The sequence below is a fragment of the Dermacentor silvarum genome, chromosome 9, assembly GCF_013339745.2.
Source record: "Dermacentor silvarum isolate Dsil-2018 chromosome 9, BIME_Dsil_1.4, whole genome shotgun sequence".
NCBI lineage: Eukaryota > Metazoa > Arthropoda > Arachnida > Ixodida > Ixodidae > Dermacentor > Dermacentor silvarum.
The window spans coordinates 101,347,146-101,364,664 of NC_051162.1; the positions used below are offsets into that span (position 1 = coordinate 101,347,146).

The 17,519-nt window shown below is 46.7% G+C and overlaps 1 protein-coding gene across 1 annotated transcript; it reads right to left on the minus strand.

Annotated features, from left to right (window-relative positions):
• Window positions 1-341: 341 nt before the first annotated feature.
• LOC125940160 (female-specific histamine-binding protein 1-like) lies at window positions 342-8,340 on the minus strand. Its single transcript, XM_049655913.1, has 5 exons — window positions 8,139-8,340; window positions 6,836-6,993; window positions 4,536-4,615; window positions 4,015-4,107; window positions 342-913 (listed from the first exon to the last, which is right to left on the minus strand). The coding sequence occupies exons 1-5, from the start codon at window positions 8,298-8,300 to the stop codon at window positions 780-782; spliced, it is 627 nt and encodes a 208-aa protein (XP_049511870.1). The 5' UTR covers window positions 8,301-8,340; the 3' UTR covers window positions 342-779.
• Window positions 8,341-17,519: the final 9,179 nt, after the last annotated feature.

The following is a 17,519-nucleotide window of genomic DNA, read 5'->3' on the forward strand; positions in this document are numbered from 1 at the left end:
ATAAGCATTTCTTAAGGACAGTTTCTTTTACTGAGTAACGAGAAGAAAATAACAGGTAGCCGGTCGACAAGAAATTGGTCGATAAATTGGCGCACATGAACAGGATTTGTGTGGTAGCCAACAAATTGCAGATAAACATGTGAAACAGAACATTGCTGTCTTGAATGGTGCGCGAAACTGCAAAGAAAATGTAGTCGAAGTGTACAAGTGGTGGGCGATAGCGATTATTTTGCTACTGCGAAGCTTTAGCATCTGTAATCCCAGGTTGAAAAGACATGTTTAAAAGGGGAAAACGCAGAAAAACTGTACACCGGAGAGAGTGGACGACAGAAGCGTTGCATTCGCAGCCAAACTTTATTTCAAATATAAATTGTCCTCTATGTGCAGAATAAACGCACCAGCGAGTCGCCGTGCAACACATGATTCCCGTTCTATGAGAAATATTAACCTTATCTATTGTGACAGTCATTGTGCAGGTGATTGTTTTTAAGCGGGTTTGCTTATTGTGGGGTTTTCGCAAGTTGGAGAGAAACAGTCGACGAGCACAAATTTCAGATGAGAATCTTCTTTGACAAAACAAAGCTTAAATGATTCTGTTTGTCGCTTCGTACCTCATTCAAATAGACATTTAGGGTTTATGCATCTGCCTTACCGTAACGGGTTTAGCAGAACAGTACGGAAACTAGTCCGTAATGCTCCTATGAGAATGGGAGGTATTTGATATCATAAAGCTTTCCCTTCTAATACGGTGATTTTATTTCCCGGTCGTGAACAGCCACTTAGTAACTGTTGCAATTATCATACGGTACGTTGTAGCTTCCTATTTGCGCACAGAGCATATCAAACAGAAAGTAACAACACAAAGGGACAGTGCGGTTCTCGAGGTATTCCTTCCTGGCCCACAGTTCACACCCTGAAAAGAGAGTTTCGGGGAACATATGTAAGAGGGGGGGGGGGGGGGGTCTACAACACGGTGACAGACGCATCAAGCTCTCCATCGCACGTACCACAGGGCACTTAGCACCGACCATATCAATGTAATTTGCATGCTTCTACGGTATACAGACATCCTTACCATGATTATTAGTTTGAAAAGTGCCCGTTTCGGGCTAGCTGGTAACTCATTAACAGTGAAAGTAAATGAGAAGCAGAAAAGCACATCAAGCATCAGCGTTCTTGCAATTTCCTTATTAAGAAAAGAGCTGCAATATTAGAAGTTTACACGTGGAAGCCATGTAGAATAAACGGACATCTTTTTTCTTGGTCTTTTTTGTTTTTTACAGGTTGGGTTGTTCGAATAGATGTGGACCTTGTGTAGTCCTTATGTTTGGATGGCTGGGTCTCTCTGCTTACGCTACCCTATCTATTTGAAAACACGACGGCCACTGGATACGCAGGTGGCAATAACAGAGCTTTGTTAGGAGCCGCCATACACACAGTGGAAAATGTATAGTTTTATTTGATTGGCTAATTAAGCAAAACTAAGTAGGTGTAGTAATAAAAAAAGTGGTCGCAGTTTCACCTGAAAGGCGAAGCATCAATTGCGATAGCAAACTTGTAGAGAGCTATAAGGAGTAATGATATTAGCTTTATCAGCTGTATAAACTTGGACATGCAGCAGCATCGGCAACACGCAGAACTGTTGTCGACGCCATCGGCGTTTTGCCCGCGTTCGCTCAAAATGCGTGCGGCGTTGGTGACTGTTGCCGGAGCCTCTGATATAAATAGGCCCTTGGTGCCGCAGCTAAACGTCACCTCCCTTCCCTCCCCCTCCCCCACGGCCTCTCGCTCGTCGGAAGAAGGCGCGTTTGCTCTACATACATGGTGATTGTGAAGGAGAACAGAGACGCCCACTTCTGCCGCCCTTAAGCGAGCACGGCGCAGAACGCGCGTTTGTTCTCCGCCGTGCGTTCACTTCCCGTGAAAGACGCGCCCCTCGCGCCCTTTCACTCGCACATACAGCGTTCGGCGCGCGGCGACGATTTCTTCTCCAAATGACGTCATACGGAACCTCACGGCGACGGCGACGCCGACGGCAGAAATCTGCTTTTGAGTGTCCATATAATTGCTATCGCAATAAAAGTGGTCGCAGTTTCACCTGAAAGGCGAAGCATCAATTGCGATAGCAAATTTGTAGAGAGCCATACGGAGTAAATGATAGTAGCGTTATCACCTGTATAAACTTGGACATGCAGCAGCACCGGCAACACGTAGAACTAATGTCGACGCCGTCGGCGTTTTGCCCGCGTTCGCACAAAATGCGTGCGGCGTTGCTGACTGGTGCCGGAGGCTCTGATATAAATAGGCACTTGGTGCCGCAGCTAAAGGTCACCTCCCTTCCCCCCCCCCCCCCCCCCCCCCCCATCGCCTTCAGCTCATCGGAAGAAGGCGCGTTTGCTCTACATATATGGTGATTGTAAAGGAGGAAAGAGACGCCTACTTCTGCAGCCCTTAAGGAAGCACGGCGCAGAACGCGCGTTTAATTTCCGCCGTGGGTTCACTCGCCGTGAAAGAGCGCGTCCCTCGCGCCCTTTCACTCGCACATACAGCGTTCGGCGGCGCGCGGCGTTCCCTCAAGGGCTGCAGAAGATAGCGCCAACCTTTCCCTTTCCCTCAAGAACCACTTATCATCATCGCGCGGCGACGATTTCATCTCCATTGACGTCATACGGAACCTCACGGCAACGGCGACGACGACGGCGACGCCGACGGCAGAAATCTGCTTTGGAGTGTCCAAATAATTGCTATCGCAATAATAACTGCATCATTGCGTAAGCTCAATTGACTAATTATGCATCATAATCAAAAATATACTTTTAAGCAGTTTTGCGTTCGCTGCCTTTTTCTGAGAATTCAATTTCCGGTTTTGAAAGGCGTGGCGCTACACGAGAAAGGTAAGCCCACGCAAGCGCGGGGCCGTGCGACTCAAGCGTGCGATAGCAGTGCTCTCAAAATGGGTAACACAAACCAAAATTACTGCAACGGCTCACTTAATGGCTGCGTAAAAGCGGCAAGGCGATGGTGTAACCGCAGCAATCAATAAAGATGCTCTTTTTTTTCTCTTTGCTTTGTCGTACTTTTTATCGCTGCCCTAAACCGGTGCACACCACCCTAGCGTAGCGCGTCACGCGGTTGCTTACTTAAAGCCACTTCCAATGGGTGCACCACCACCTTGTTACATTACGTAGTCCACTACAAAACCGAGTTAGTTGCTCGGAATCGTTTTTGAGAGCGCTGCTGTCGAGGTACGTGGGTGCGCTTTAACTTCGCGCCCTTGTTTACTTTTGCGGCACAACTTCGAAATGCGGGAAAAATAACTAGAAAAAGTAAGCCAGCTGGACACAGCTAAATATGTTGTTTTTGAATGCATTGTCAAATTTGACATTCGTGCTTAGCAAATATACAATTATTCCTCAATTTCGGTTAAAAAAGAATTTGACTAATTGCCTAATCGATATTACAACGCAAAATTCAATCCCCCTTTTCCGTGAGTGGATAGGTTAAAGCAACGTCGGGTCAATCTTTGAATCTCGAAGCCCCGCTTTTAATTAGCTTGGTCCATGTTAGCTGGGATCATTTACATATGCATTCCCTCTGATAGGTGGAAGTAGCGCCCTCCTGTCGTTTGCTTTGCACTCGTTCATTACTTGTGGTGTTAATTTGTTAAAATTTGTAGTTTTTCATGTTGCAGCTTTCACAGTGTCGTCGTTGACCCAAGCCTGTGGTGGTTGTTGAAGTAAAAAGAACTGTTGTGGCCGTCATTGGTGCCAATATTCATGGAAAGCAACTACAACCGCCATGTTTACGCATAACATCTCGTTTTGGCGAGCTTTTCATGTTATCCTAATAGCTTTGTTGATTTCAGTTGCATGTTTTCTTTTATTGGTTACTTTAGCAGCTTCCCTATGGTTAACATGCTGATATAAATATTACATTTGACAGACACAACCTCTAGCTGGTTAACCAATTCTAATCTGCTATTTAAGTACACAGAAACTTTTTTTTGTTACCAACCTTGGTTGTCATTGCGGGCATTTCCATATGAGACACTCATAAGTGTGCATTCTTTATTGGTAAAGATGACTGTATTATTTAGAAATGAGCAATCTGCAAAGAGTTAGGTAGGAAAATATGGTTACCAGTACAAACAACACTTTTAATACAGCTGAAGCGAAAGTGTTGCAAGAAGGTCCAGAAAACAATCTTTACACTACGCACGATACAATCGTTTTTTGTGTAGCATTATGAGTTTCAGTAAAAACATATAATGAATAAGGAAACGATAGCCTAGAAGATTGGTACTGTTACGCGGAATAAAGGCCATTCTACATAACCAAGAAAAATACAATGCGAAATAGAGATAGTTATTGCAGGAATATAGTACCATCAAGAACTTCAGAAGTTCCTAATACTCTGAACTCATTTAGTAGGACAATAATAAGACACATTCCACTCGTTAGCCGTAAATTGGCCCTGCCCTGGTTTATATCTAAAGTAAATAGGCCGTATGAGAATTTTGCAAAAGGTAAACCTACCAGGTAGCTGGTATTGAATGGTGTTATTCTCCTTGTATCCAAACGTAGCAGTAAGTGCAGTTGTCAAATTTAGCGTGTATCTGAAATATAAGTTCTCATCAATAAAATATGGTCACGGGTGATATGTGCGCAGCTGAGTTTCTTGTTATTTGTTTTACGTTGGGCGCCTGACAAGAGAAAAATTCAGCTATGATTACCACGTACTTCTGGGCGCGTTTGCTCACGATGTTGACTTAAAAATGTCGCAGAAAAGCATGAGCGAGAAGTACGGCGAATTCCCGATATTCAACATGAATTTACTTCAGGAGACCTACACTGAAGCAAGCCACGGGTGCGTGCTGTTACCGCACACACACAAGCCGACACACGAATACGCAGAAAGGCGCGCGCGCACACGCACGCATGCACACAGACACATAAGCACACACACACACACACACACACACACACGAACACGCACACAGAAAGGAAAGGGAAAAGAACAGACATCATAAAACTGTACGTTTTATATCGGTCTTTACAAAGATGAATAAAAAAAAACTGGTCGAACGAATATCGAGAGAGCGCGGTGTGTCATACATTGCAGAATGAACTGTTTTTAGAAATGGAAGTCTGAACAACTATATACAAGAAATTAAGCTTATATGGTTGTTGTTCTTTTGTGTATGTGGTAGGTGAACGCCTGGGAAACTTACTTCGTTGAAGCTTTCCTGAAATTGGGTTGGAAGTTGGTGGCGTACCAGTTCTTGTCTTCTAGGTAATACTTCCTGTGCTATATCTACGACGATGGTAAATGATGAAACGTTTGTTTAGCAGGACGTTGTTTTCGTCCCAAGCTAGGAGGCCTTCCGAATCTTCGGCGCCGAGCCGTCCTCTTCACCTGGTGCATGACCTTCCGCTTAAAATGAATAGACATCTTCTTTCGGATCGAATACCATTAAGTCCATTTTGCTGCTGCTTCTACAGCCTCCCATTAATGAGAAAACAAACAACTGAGGTGACGTTTAAGTTTACAAGCCACAATTTTATCCACTTATTCTCATTTATTAGGCGATGCAAGGAACAACATTTTATGAAATCTAGAGACGAAGCATAATAATTTATTGTAAACGCTAGTAATAACTATGGATGCCGGATATGACGAATTGTGCAAGCAGCACTTCGACAAACTCCAATTATTATTGTTTCGCATAAGGCTCTCATAAAAATAGTACTACTGTTACATTTGATTGTCTGCTTCATTAAATCACGCAGGCTATAGGGACTTTATCACCGCCCCGTTTTAAGGGGGATGCGTATAAATCACCATCATAAATGTCCCTCCAATGACAAAAATAAAAACCAGTGGTAAAGAAGAATGATAAATTTTTAGTATTTACTATCTACAAGCCCGATGTAAATAGAAGGAAAGCCGGTGGGGGGTAATTTCGACCACCTGGGTGTCTTTATCGTGCACCCATTGCCTGGTGTACCAGCATTTTTGATTCCACCCTCATGAAAATGCGGCCGCCGCGGTTAAGATTGAACCTTCGATCAGGTGGTCAGCAGCCCAATGCCATAGTGAAAGGGTACCATGGCCAGTGTTGCTTGGCGGGGCGGCAATAATGTTTTCTATGACGAAGTGTTGAGAGGAGAAAACAGATTTCGTGATGCTTTGGGCATTCTAGAAACTTTACGGCGACATATATTGTTTGGTAAAAATTGACTCCCTTACAGGGAATTCTTCTGAGATTATAGCAGCATCTATATTATGGTGGGTTTGTATTTCTTAATTCCTGAAAGCTTCAAATTGTGCACTTTATACAAACATTGCACGAATATTCATTCACTAAAATTGTTGCGTATGCGAATTGGTGTGGAACCGCACCCTTCTCTCAAAAAAAAAAACACACATTTTAACGCGGTACATATTGTGTCATCAAGCAGGTTTGTAAATTCATATCAAGAAAACATTTGACGCAGTTGTCGTGTGTATAAGGTTATATTTTAAGTGCAACTACTCTGAAAGGATGTGTTGATACATGTCACGGGAGCTGTCGTTTCCAGCATTTTCTGCGCCTTGTCTCTGCCTTAAATTATTTTGTTCAATGTAAGATGGTAAGGTGTCAACAAACTTATGCTGGTAAACAAGCACAGCTGTGTCATGCTCAGTAGAAATAAGGCTATGTTTAAAGGACAAGAGCACACAGGACAAGAGCTCATGCCTTAGGAAGGCTGTCTTGTTCCTCAAAATACGACAACAAAGCAGCAGTGCTGATTTTCTGCATCGTCTTGATGGTTCATTGCGACACATTACTTACTTTGTCTGCGCTGACGAGTTTTTGAATGAGAAATATGTCTTTTGGTTGTCTTCCTTGATGTGTCGCATGCTGACGCAAGAAAAATTAGTGCCCCACAATTCGTCGACTTTATTGTACGTTGATTTGACGATATAAAATGTTGCTGTTTCGTTTAAGACCTGAAATGCAAGAGAATAAACATTTGAACTGCTCGAAAAGACTACAAGATAAAAATAGAAACCATAATTTGTTCTGAAGTTGCACAGGTTACCTCTCGTTTCTTCGGCATAGAATGTATTGAGTATTTCTGCGATTATGTTAAATTTATTTAACGATACTCCATTGCTAATACAGACGTTCGTCGTAAGCCATTTTTCAATGCAGCTTTCAATGAACATCGACAGATAAGTTGAGATTTCAGAGTTATCGCATGTGCTACGATGACATGAGTTAAAAAATTACATTTTTCTTTTTACCGAAGGCCGCGAGCAGACTAGGGGTGTGTTCCAATACTCGCCTTAGACGGCTAAATAGACAGCTAAGCGGAGAGCGGTCATCTTAAGTCTCGTTCCAATTCTCACGAAGATGTCAAAGTAGACAGCATTGCGAAGACAGCATTGAAGTCAAGAACGATGCAGGCTACTTTCCTGTCTAAACAAGATGGCGACTGAGCAGGACGTAGAAACTTGACGGGAAGGTTGTCTGCGCAGACAAAAACGTAGACACGCTTTTCTATACCCTAAATGTAAGTCACATCATGTTTTTCACAGGTTCGCAGGCGAAAATACTTAAAATACATAACTAATGTGTGCTTTTCGCCACTTTCTTTTTGTCGCCGCGCGGTGGCGTCACGACGCTGAAGCGTCTTACAGATGGCTCGAAACGCGTTCCATTACTTGGCCTCGAAGCTGTTTTGGCTGTCTTCGTTGACGTCAAAGTAGACTGTCTACGATGATGGAAAGAATTGGAACACAGATTAAGTGTCGTATGCTTGTATTCTAAAATTCCTGCATATGGTCAGCAATTCACCGATATAAGAATACAACGGGGACAACATAACAAATTGGAAATCCATCCTGCACCGCGAAATACCAGAACGCTGGTTTCGCTGTTATGCTTCGATTATACAGGGTGCTTCACTAAAGTCGAGGGGAGTACGCTGACTTTTACCTAATTAGAGTGGTTTGGCCTACGTGGCCTCTTCAGTTTCTGCTCAAAAATAAAGCTGGAACTTAACCCCGCACGTTGTTGTTTCTTTTTTTTTTACTTCTCCCACGCTGTCCTTTGGGAATGGCGATAATCTAGTGTGAAGCGCAGCGCTCACCTCCTCTGCGCGCTGGTATTTTCCAAGCCTCGTCTCGTTCGCCCACGCTGGGGGCTTTTCCGTTTCCGGAGCCATCGATCCTTCGCTTTGAGAAGTGCCCGCGCTCGAGGATGCCATGCCTGAGGCACCTCCCAGTGCTAACAATGACAGTATGAGATACATTGCGAATGTAAGTTTTTCGTCACAGTAAAGGCGAAAGCGCCCCTTTCGCTTCATGCATTCGAGCTTTATCTCTGCATGTATTCGTACGTCATTCCCTAGCTACGGCAGTGAACTTTTGATATGTTTAACGCAAACGTGCTTTGACATTCCGAAGGAATGTAGTTGCTAGAACTGACGTCACTCCATCGTCACTTATCCAGGACAATAGACAGATACCTGTTGAGCTTTCACGTCAATGCCGTAAATTCCTGACGAACCTGGAAAAAAATTCTGCGTAAGCAGGCGATGTAGCACGACGTGGTAGTAATTGTAAGTGGAAAGGTTGAAACCATAGCTGGAATACCTAAACTGATCTTTTTTTTATTGGGTGTTCTACGCGCAGTTTTTTAACAGCGCTAGAGAACAGAGCAGGTCTAATGACTCGAGTCAGTTACTGCGCCTCAGTTCTGGCAAAATAAAGATGGTCGCAATAGTGGAAAAGGTTGTAAATATCGGTAATGTATTGCTTCACGGTCCGCATTCACTGCAGGCTTTCATGACGACGCCGCCTGGTTTCGCGGCTGCTTTTAGAGTGCAGCTTTCGTTGCCTGCGTTGTAGGGATTGGCGTGGCTGCTGCTGGCTACTCTATGCTGCTACGTCGGTTGACATCTGAGCGGATGTAGTGGTGGATATATATATATATATATATATATATATATATATATATACAGGGCGTTTCATTTTAGCTGCACCAAATTTTTAAAAATTGCCTGTGGCAGATAGCATAATTATAATCCTTGAGCTAAACTACTCGATGAGGCGGCCATTACTTCCCCGAGAAATAACACCGCTTAATTGAGTAATTAACATTACTACGCTAATTAACTTTTTAATTATTTACTTTACGGCACATCTTTCAATCTACGAAATATAGCCGCTGAGTTCGCAAAGCGTATCCACTTGAAACGAATTCTCAGGACTGTGCCAGTTTCGAGATATTAATTTTCAAAGTGTCCCACGAAATACATGGGCGTTCCAGTTAACTTTGTGCTTCAATGCATAAAACAGCGTTTTCCTCAAAAAGTTAACTGGAACGCCCATACATTTCGTCGGACACGTTAAAAATTAATATCTCGAAACTGGTTCAGTCCTGAGAATTCGTTCCAAGTGCATACGCCTTGCGAACTCAGCGGCTATAACCCGTAGATTGAAAGATGTGCCGTAAAATCATTAATTAAAAGTTAACTAGCGTAATTATGTTATTTACTCAATTAGCCGTTTTGATTTCTCGTGGACGTAATGGCCGCCTCATCGATTAGTTTAGATCAAGGATTATAACTGTGCTATCTGCCACAGGCAATGTTTAAAAATTTGGTGCAGCTAAAATGAAACACCCTGTATACGCAGGTTATGTGTATACCTTATGCGAGTGCCAACGAACTGGGTTAATTGACCCCTGTATGCTGGCCAACAAGGTAGTGTCACCTTTCGTCTATTTGCGTAGCGAAAGAAGTCGCAGTTCCTCGCGAAAGGCCAGGCATCGATTGCAATGACAAATCAGCAGACAGTTGCATGAAGTAAGGATAGTAGTTTTATCGGCCGTATACACTTGTAAATATTCGCTTACTAACTAAATTAACAAGCATACTGTCACGCGCAAACATGAACACATTTCACTGGATGACCGCGCACACTCGCTGTCAAAACGCTGGAGTGAGAAAGCGCGCAGGTAGCGAGCGAATAAACCTGCGTGCTACCTCTCGCTTCGACGCGAACTTCGTGGCGAGAACCCAGCGCAGACGAAGCTATCAGCATTTGGCGCACTCTATCTCCCTCGCAGATCCCTTTGAAGTTACGGCCCGCGCGGCTGCGCCCTAATACGGAGCCGCCTTCGCCGCTGGAATAGAACGCCCCCTTCCCTTTCTGCCCTCCCCCCGGTGCTTTGAGCGCGACGGAAGACGATGCGTTTCCTCTCCGCTTTCCTCCCTTCTGCGCGCAATTGAGCCACCTTCGCGGGCTCACCCTCGCACGCTTTAATGGCATGTAAAGCATACGGCGCGCGACGACGATGTTATTGCGGCAAAAATGCGCCTGGAGTGTCCATATAATTGCTATGGCAAAAAAAGGTATATACAGTTAGAGTCGCTGTCATTAAACAGTTGTTACCATGGTTTGTCTAATGTCATAGTTCTTCATGTACATACCGAAAGTACTACTTCGCAGTGCAGTTTGCTATCGTTGTCACAGAACCCACTACTGCCCCCAATAACTGCCCCAATAAAGCCAGCCCAATTTGCTGGAATGGTCGGCAGATATGTTCAATAAGCTGTAGCAATCCTGCTCGCTTTGTTGGAGGGTGTTGCGCGTCGCTGACAGCCTCAGCATCTATTGTTGTAATGGACGACGTCGGCGCTCGTGTCCTGCCAGTTATACTTGTGTTGTATCCTCGCTTGCGTAAAGCCCCAACCATATGTACGCGTTGTAACGCGTCCGCAGGCGCCGTGCGCCCGAGAGAGTTTGTGGTTGTGAAGAGGAAGAGGCGCTATTTACTGCCTCTTCCTCTTCACAACCACAATCTCTATCAGGCGCACGGCACCCGTGGACGCGTTCCAACGCGTACGTCTGGTTGGGGCTTAAAAGTGAGAACTTGATGTGTAGTGGAGTCCGAACGTGGTCTAATGTGTGCTGAACCACGGCCGCTAGATAAAAAAGAAAAGGTGCCGTGCGCCGCGGCTAAACCTCTGGCCCCAGGGCTGAGGCCATAACGAGTACGTAAGAAGGGCGGACTCTTAGGCTAGTTGGTCTTGAATAGCTGATGAGTGGAATTAACGCAGCTAGAATGCATGCAATGGAGTCTGTGGTATGAAATTTACAAACAGGTATAATGTGCTTCAGAAAGAGTGGTCTACGTTTACATAGGTAGACCTATTTTCGCCAAAGGCGGCCGTGCCATCTTCGACTGGTTAGTAAGCACTCTAATTTTGACATTAGCTTTAGCTTCAGTCACTCTGGTATTTTTGTTTTGTTATGTTCAGGGAGTGATAGGTCGAAGGCGAAAAATGCAGTACCTTTAGAATAGTGAATTCTGAGGGTAGTTTGTACTTCCTCTAGTAAAGACGTACTCAGCCATTAATGTTTTCGTGTTTCGGCATTAGTTTGTTTTACAATGTAAGCTGTTATGGATTCACTCCAATAGCCGTTTTGGTTCGCGATGGTGTCCACCACCGCCGGGGACCGTAACTGCTATCGCCGAAAATGCGAAAAAAAGTACCCGGTCACCGCCGGGATTGAGCCCAGGTCGGCTGCGCGGGAGTAGGATACTTTACCACTACAGCCACGCAAGCGCTTGCTTTCAGGGAGCGGAATATTTCTCTATAAACGAACCCTAGGCAGGCGCGCTGGCGCCGATGGCCCGAGCCTCCGCACACCTCCAGAATGGTGGTGCCATCTAGTTAAGGCGCTTGCAAACGCAGCGGGCGCAGGCGCAGACGACAACATGCGATACAGACAAGCCGCGCAATTAACGTGATCCCGATGTGATACGTGCGTCACGTATTCTGGATACCGCTTCGGTACACGTCATGACGTTTCCTCGCAAGGTACGAACAAACGTTACTGAAGTAACATTGGTACGAACCACTGCTGAAGAAGCGAATTTTAGAGCTACATGCACGGCTACATGTAACCAGACATCATCGGGCTCAGCGGACGGCTGTGCAGAGACCATTACAAGCCGCATTTCGCTGTCGACGCCGGGCGGAGAGTTCAGATCGTTCTCGTCAAAACGTGGCGAAGAGACTTTGCCGCGAAGACCCTGTTGTGCGTTGGGCCGAAATTGGAGCCACTGTTGAGCCGCTCCACCAGCTTTTGCTGTGACTGTGCTGCTTGTGCCGCACAGGCCCATGACTTTCTTTAATAATCGGCCTGGTATTGCCTGTATTTGAAACCAAATAGGAGCCGCGTCTGGGAATCCGCTTTATTACGAAATACCGGGTGTTCAAAATTGCGCTTTAGGGTATGTTTAGAAATCTCATGTGGCAGGTCGCATAATTCCTATCACATTAGTAGCACGCGAAATCAAAACACATATTCAACTGATTAACATGATTTGACGAATGAATTTCTTAGGTAATTACTCTACGACAGATATTGCAAGAGAGAGAGAGAGATAAATGAGATGCGAAAGGCAGGGAGGTTAACCGGAAGGTAAATATCCAGTTTGCTACCCTACACTGGGGAAAGGGTAAGGGGAGACAGAAATATAAAGAAAAATGCACACACTTAGAGAGGGAGATTAAAAAAAAGAAAAGAAAAAAGGGACACACACTCACAAAGGAACTCAGGAGCGTCACAGTCGTTCAAACAGGTCGCTTGACCGGAGGAACTTAAGTAGCGCCCTCGTCGCCTTCTGCTGTGAAGACCGTACCAGCCGGCATTCTAAAATCGTCAGCTCAGAAAGCGGCCGGTCGTCGAGGCGTGCCAACTCCGTTACGAGCGACTGTCTCTGGGAGCTGTAGCGGGGACAATGACACAGGATATGTTGGACTGTTTCCTCGCTGCCGCAAGTATCACAGGCAGCACTGTCAGCCATTCCGATGCGACAAGCAAAAGCATTCGTGAAGCATACTCCAAGCCACAGTCGGCAGAGAGCAGTTGTCTCGATTCGAGGAAGTCCAGATGGAATGCGTAGTCGGAGGGATGGGTCCAGGCGGTGCAGTCGAGTATGTTGGAAACCAGGTGTGTTCCACATGGCTCGTGTGGAATCACGCGCGATTATGCAAAGCATTGTTGCTGCATCGGCTCTTGATAGCGGGATGGGTTCCTTCACAGCATTTTCGTGAGCCCTCCTCGCAACTCCATCGGCTTGTTCGTTGCCCATGATGCCGCAGTGGCATCATGGGCAACATATTGCAATTTAAAAATTGTAGCCGGTAAGTTTGCAAGACACATCCACTTCAAATGAATTTCCAGCACGACACCAGTTTCGAGGTATTATTTCCCAAAGTGTGGGGCAAAATACATGGGCGTGCCATTTACTTCTGTGCTTCTATGTATAAAACAGTATTTTGGTAAAAAAGTAAGTGGAACAACAGTGCATTTTGTACGGCTAGTTTGATGGCGTATATCTCCGAGATCGTGCCATCCTGGAAATTCATTCCAAGTGGATACGCCTGGCAACCTCGTCGGCTACAAATTCGTAAATTGTAATATGTGTCGTAAAGTAATTTACTAGGAAGTTAATTAGTGAATTATGTTTGTTAGTTGAATATGTGTTTGCATTTCTACTGCTACTAATGTCCGCCTCATCGAATAACCCAACTCAATTATAAGAATTATGCTACCTGCCACAAGCGATTCTAAAAATTCCGTAAAACCTAACAGTCACAGGCCTGCGCGGCACACGCAGCACAGTCACAGCGTAAGCTGGTGGGAGCGGCTTAAGGGTAGCAATTTCGGCCCCACGCACAGCAGGCTCTCCGCGGCAGTCTCTTCGCCTCGTTTTGACGAGAGCGATCTCAACTGTCCGCCCGGCGTGGACGTCGAGCTGCGGTTTGTAATGCTAACTGCACAGCAGTCTGCTGAGCCTGATGATGCTTGGTTGTAGCCGCGCACGTAGCTCTACGATTCGCTTCTTCAGCAGCGGTTCGTACCTTGCGAGGAGAGGCCATAACGTGTATCGAAGAGGTATCGACAATACGTGGCGCACATCGGACATCGGGATCGCGTTTATTGCGCGCCTCCTCTGAATCGCTTCTCGTCGTCTGCGCCTGTGCACGCGGCTTTTGCAGGCGCTTTAACTAGACGGCGCCACCATACTGGCGGAGGCTCGGGTCGTCTGCGCCTGCGCACCTAGCTAGGGCGCCTTTATAGGGCCTTTTTCTGCCGCTGATAGCAAACGCTTGCGTGACTCAGTCGTAAAGTATCCGACTCCCACGCAGCGGGTCTGGGTTCGATCCCGGCGGAGACCGGGTACTTTTTTTCGCGTTTTGGGTGATAACGGTTACGCGGCGACTTAGCGATGTTCAAAGCAGCGTATACTAACCGCGGAATGTGTTTTAGGTGCGAAGCACCTTATGCGCTTGGGCTGTGGGTGTCGCCTATCACAGTAAGCAAGAGGCTCGTACTCGCGCTCGGCACGCGCTCGTTCCACTCATCCCGCGTTCGTCGTCGTCTTCCACAGCTGGCTGCGTTGCCGCTCATCATTCCAGCGTAGAACTTCACCTTCTTCGGTCGTCGTAATGGGGAGGCCGCGTTTACGGGGTTATGAGCCATTGCTTAAGACAGTATGAGCCCATTAGCGGTGCATCACTGCCTGCCTCGCACTTCCCCAGGTTTCACCTTAGTGGAGCTGCATTTCGCTCAATGGGTCATTTCACACTTACGCATAAAATTTATTTCACCACTCAAACCGAGCCTACAACCTAATCGTGGTAACTGAAATAACTAACAAAAACTAAAACAGTAAGAAAGGCTCCCATAATGGTCAAATTTCTGAGTGAGTTAAAGAAAACAATGATGTGTTCGCTAATACTTCATGGTATTCGTGAAGAATCAAGCGTGTCCTTTTGTATAACCTGTATCTACTAAGTGTTCATGTGGAAGCCAATTTTTTTTAAGCGAAGCTTTATAGGCTCACTTGTGTCGGGGTCGGCGCACGCGGTGTCACCATCAGCATTGGCTCGAGCGTCGTCGTCTTCTTCCGCAGCTGGCTCATTGGCGCTGTTCGGGTTGCGCTCGTGCTCATGCCACTGCTCCCATGTTCGTCGTCGTCTTCTGCCACAGCTGGTGCCGTTGCCGCTCATCATTCGAGCGTTCACTTCTCTTCTGTTGTCGTAATGGTGAGGCCGTGTTGACGGGGGCATGAGCCATTGCTTAATGGGGTATAAGCCATTCATTGTATTACGTGGCGGACAGGTTTAATTTTGAAGCAATTTCATTTCGAGGAATCGCAAGCGGTAATGGCGCGCGAATGCTGCTAACCACGCCGCCGAGCAAACTCTAGACATCGAATCCAAGCGACATCAGTGACGAGCAGAGAATCATACAACGCAACGGAAGGATAAGTTGAGTGAACGGGAAGAAAAAGTAGAAAGAAAGGGAAGGACAAGTAGTACAAAAGGGAAGGAAAAGTAGTAGGGCCAGGTACACAGAGAACAAGCTTCGCTTACCCCCATTTTCTCTACAGGGGAAGGGCTGGTGATTTTTTGTCACCAAGCACGAAAGGTGGTTCAGGGCCCCGTACGTACTGAGAGTGAGGATCTTGACTATATTATGTATTAACAGCGATGCTGCCGCAAAACCTCGCCAATCTATGACATCAATGCGTTGCTTAGCAACCACCCCGCGGAGCGGCGTGTGCCTCGCCTCCTCTCCGTGCCATGCACATGTTGCCTTGACATCGGACGTTAAGGATAGGGAAAGAGCACGCTCAGGAGAGAAAAAAATGTCGCAGTTTCGCCCGAAAGGCGAAGCATCGATTGCGATAGCAAATTAGTAGAGAGCTATTCGGAGTAGAGATAGTAGTTTTATCGGCTGCATAAACTTGGACACATTGGCTTACTAACTGAATTAACAATCGTGGTGTCAGCGCGCACAAGCAAACATGAATAGATCACACTGAATGACCGCAGCCAACGACTGTCAAAACGCTGGCAGCAAGCGCAGCTTCGCGCGGTCTATCGCTTCAACGGAAACTGAGCCGCGAATGCACAGTGCATACAAAGGTCAGAGCAGTGTGGAGATAAGAGACGGTGCGGGCGACCGGCACCGCCGGGCAAAGGAGAAGTTGTTGGCAGAGGAGAAGCTGCCCCCCCCCCCCCCCTCTTCCCGTTTATTGCTTTCGCGTGGGAGATTGAGTGGCAAGATACGCCTTTGGTGCCGGAGCACAGCGCCGCCCCGCCCCGCCTCCCTCCCTCCCATACCCCCACAGCCTTTCGGGTGACGGCCGCGTTTGCTTTCCACCTTGCGTTCGCTCTCCGTGATAGCGCGCTGGGGAGTTCGCCCTCCGTGATAGCGCGCGTCCCCCGCGCTCTTTCGCTCGGGCATACGGCGCGCGGCGACGATTTTATCGCCCTTGGAATCTATACGGAACCTCACGGCGACGGCGACGCCGACGGCAGAAATCCGGTTGAAGTGTTCATATAATTGCTATCGCAATAAAAGAAAATGCGAGCGAGTTACAGAGAGAAAGAAATTGTAGCAGCACCAACCAGGCAACGCGCAGAGCTGCTGCCGACGACGCCCTCGCTGCCTAGCCGTGCATGCGCCGAAGCAGTAGCGATGACGTCACCTCGCTTTGCCTAGTAACCGCCGGCTCATGTGCGCGCTCATGTGCCCGACACAGACATGGCTCCGCCGAGCGCCCGCCAGCTGCGCGCTACTGCGAATGCGCCGTGACTTCCTCCTAGTGTGTCGTCTGCTGCGCACCACCCGTACACTGTGCATTGCTTTCACCCATTGTGCATGCGCTTGGCCTCGGAGTTTGCCATAAAAGGGCTGCGCCTAGTCGTGTCAACTTCCACTAGATATTGAGCGGCTAGCCTCCAACGCGTGCGGCGTCGGCGAGCAACAGCGTTCTTGGCACTGTGCCAACCCTGGTTAGCGTGCCTGCGTTTAGGGCATGCCAGGAACGCTCTCGCTCGTAGGTGCTGACGCGTCCAGTGCTAGTCACGCGAAATATCGCGGCAGGGAAGGTACCTCCAAAAATTATCGCTCCAGAATACCTTCCCTACATGCGTATTAAAGTTAAACCAAGTTAAGACCTAGCAGCAACTAAGTTAATACCTAGCTGTAGCAGCCAGTAATACTTGAGGATCGACAGTTTTGCTGTGCTTAAGCTTTGCACGACCGAGTGCAAACTTGCATGACATGTTGACCGCTAATCAAGGACAAAGACAGAGAAAGAGAAACACAAAAAAAACGAGACGGGCAGTTTTGTGTTTCTCTTTCTCTTTGTCCTTGGTAAGCGGTCAACATGTCATGCAGTAAACACCAACTAGGCCAAACTCAAGTTCTTCTCGAATGCAAACTAGCCTGTTTTTGCGATAAAGCTTGCAGACTTCCATAGTTTATTGGCTACAATATATAAAAAAGTAAGGCTGCTTGGAATTACATGGTCAAATATATAATTTCATGCTCACAGAGCTCACGATGCCAGATTCCTTAATAAATCGTCACTCGTACAATTCGTGTCCTAATGCATGGAGCGCCAATAAATTTCAGTCACCGTCTTTTGGGTA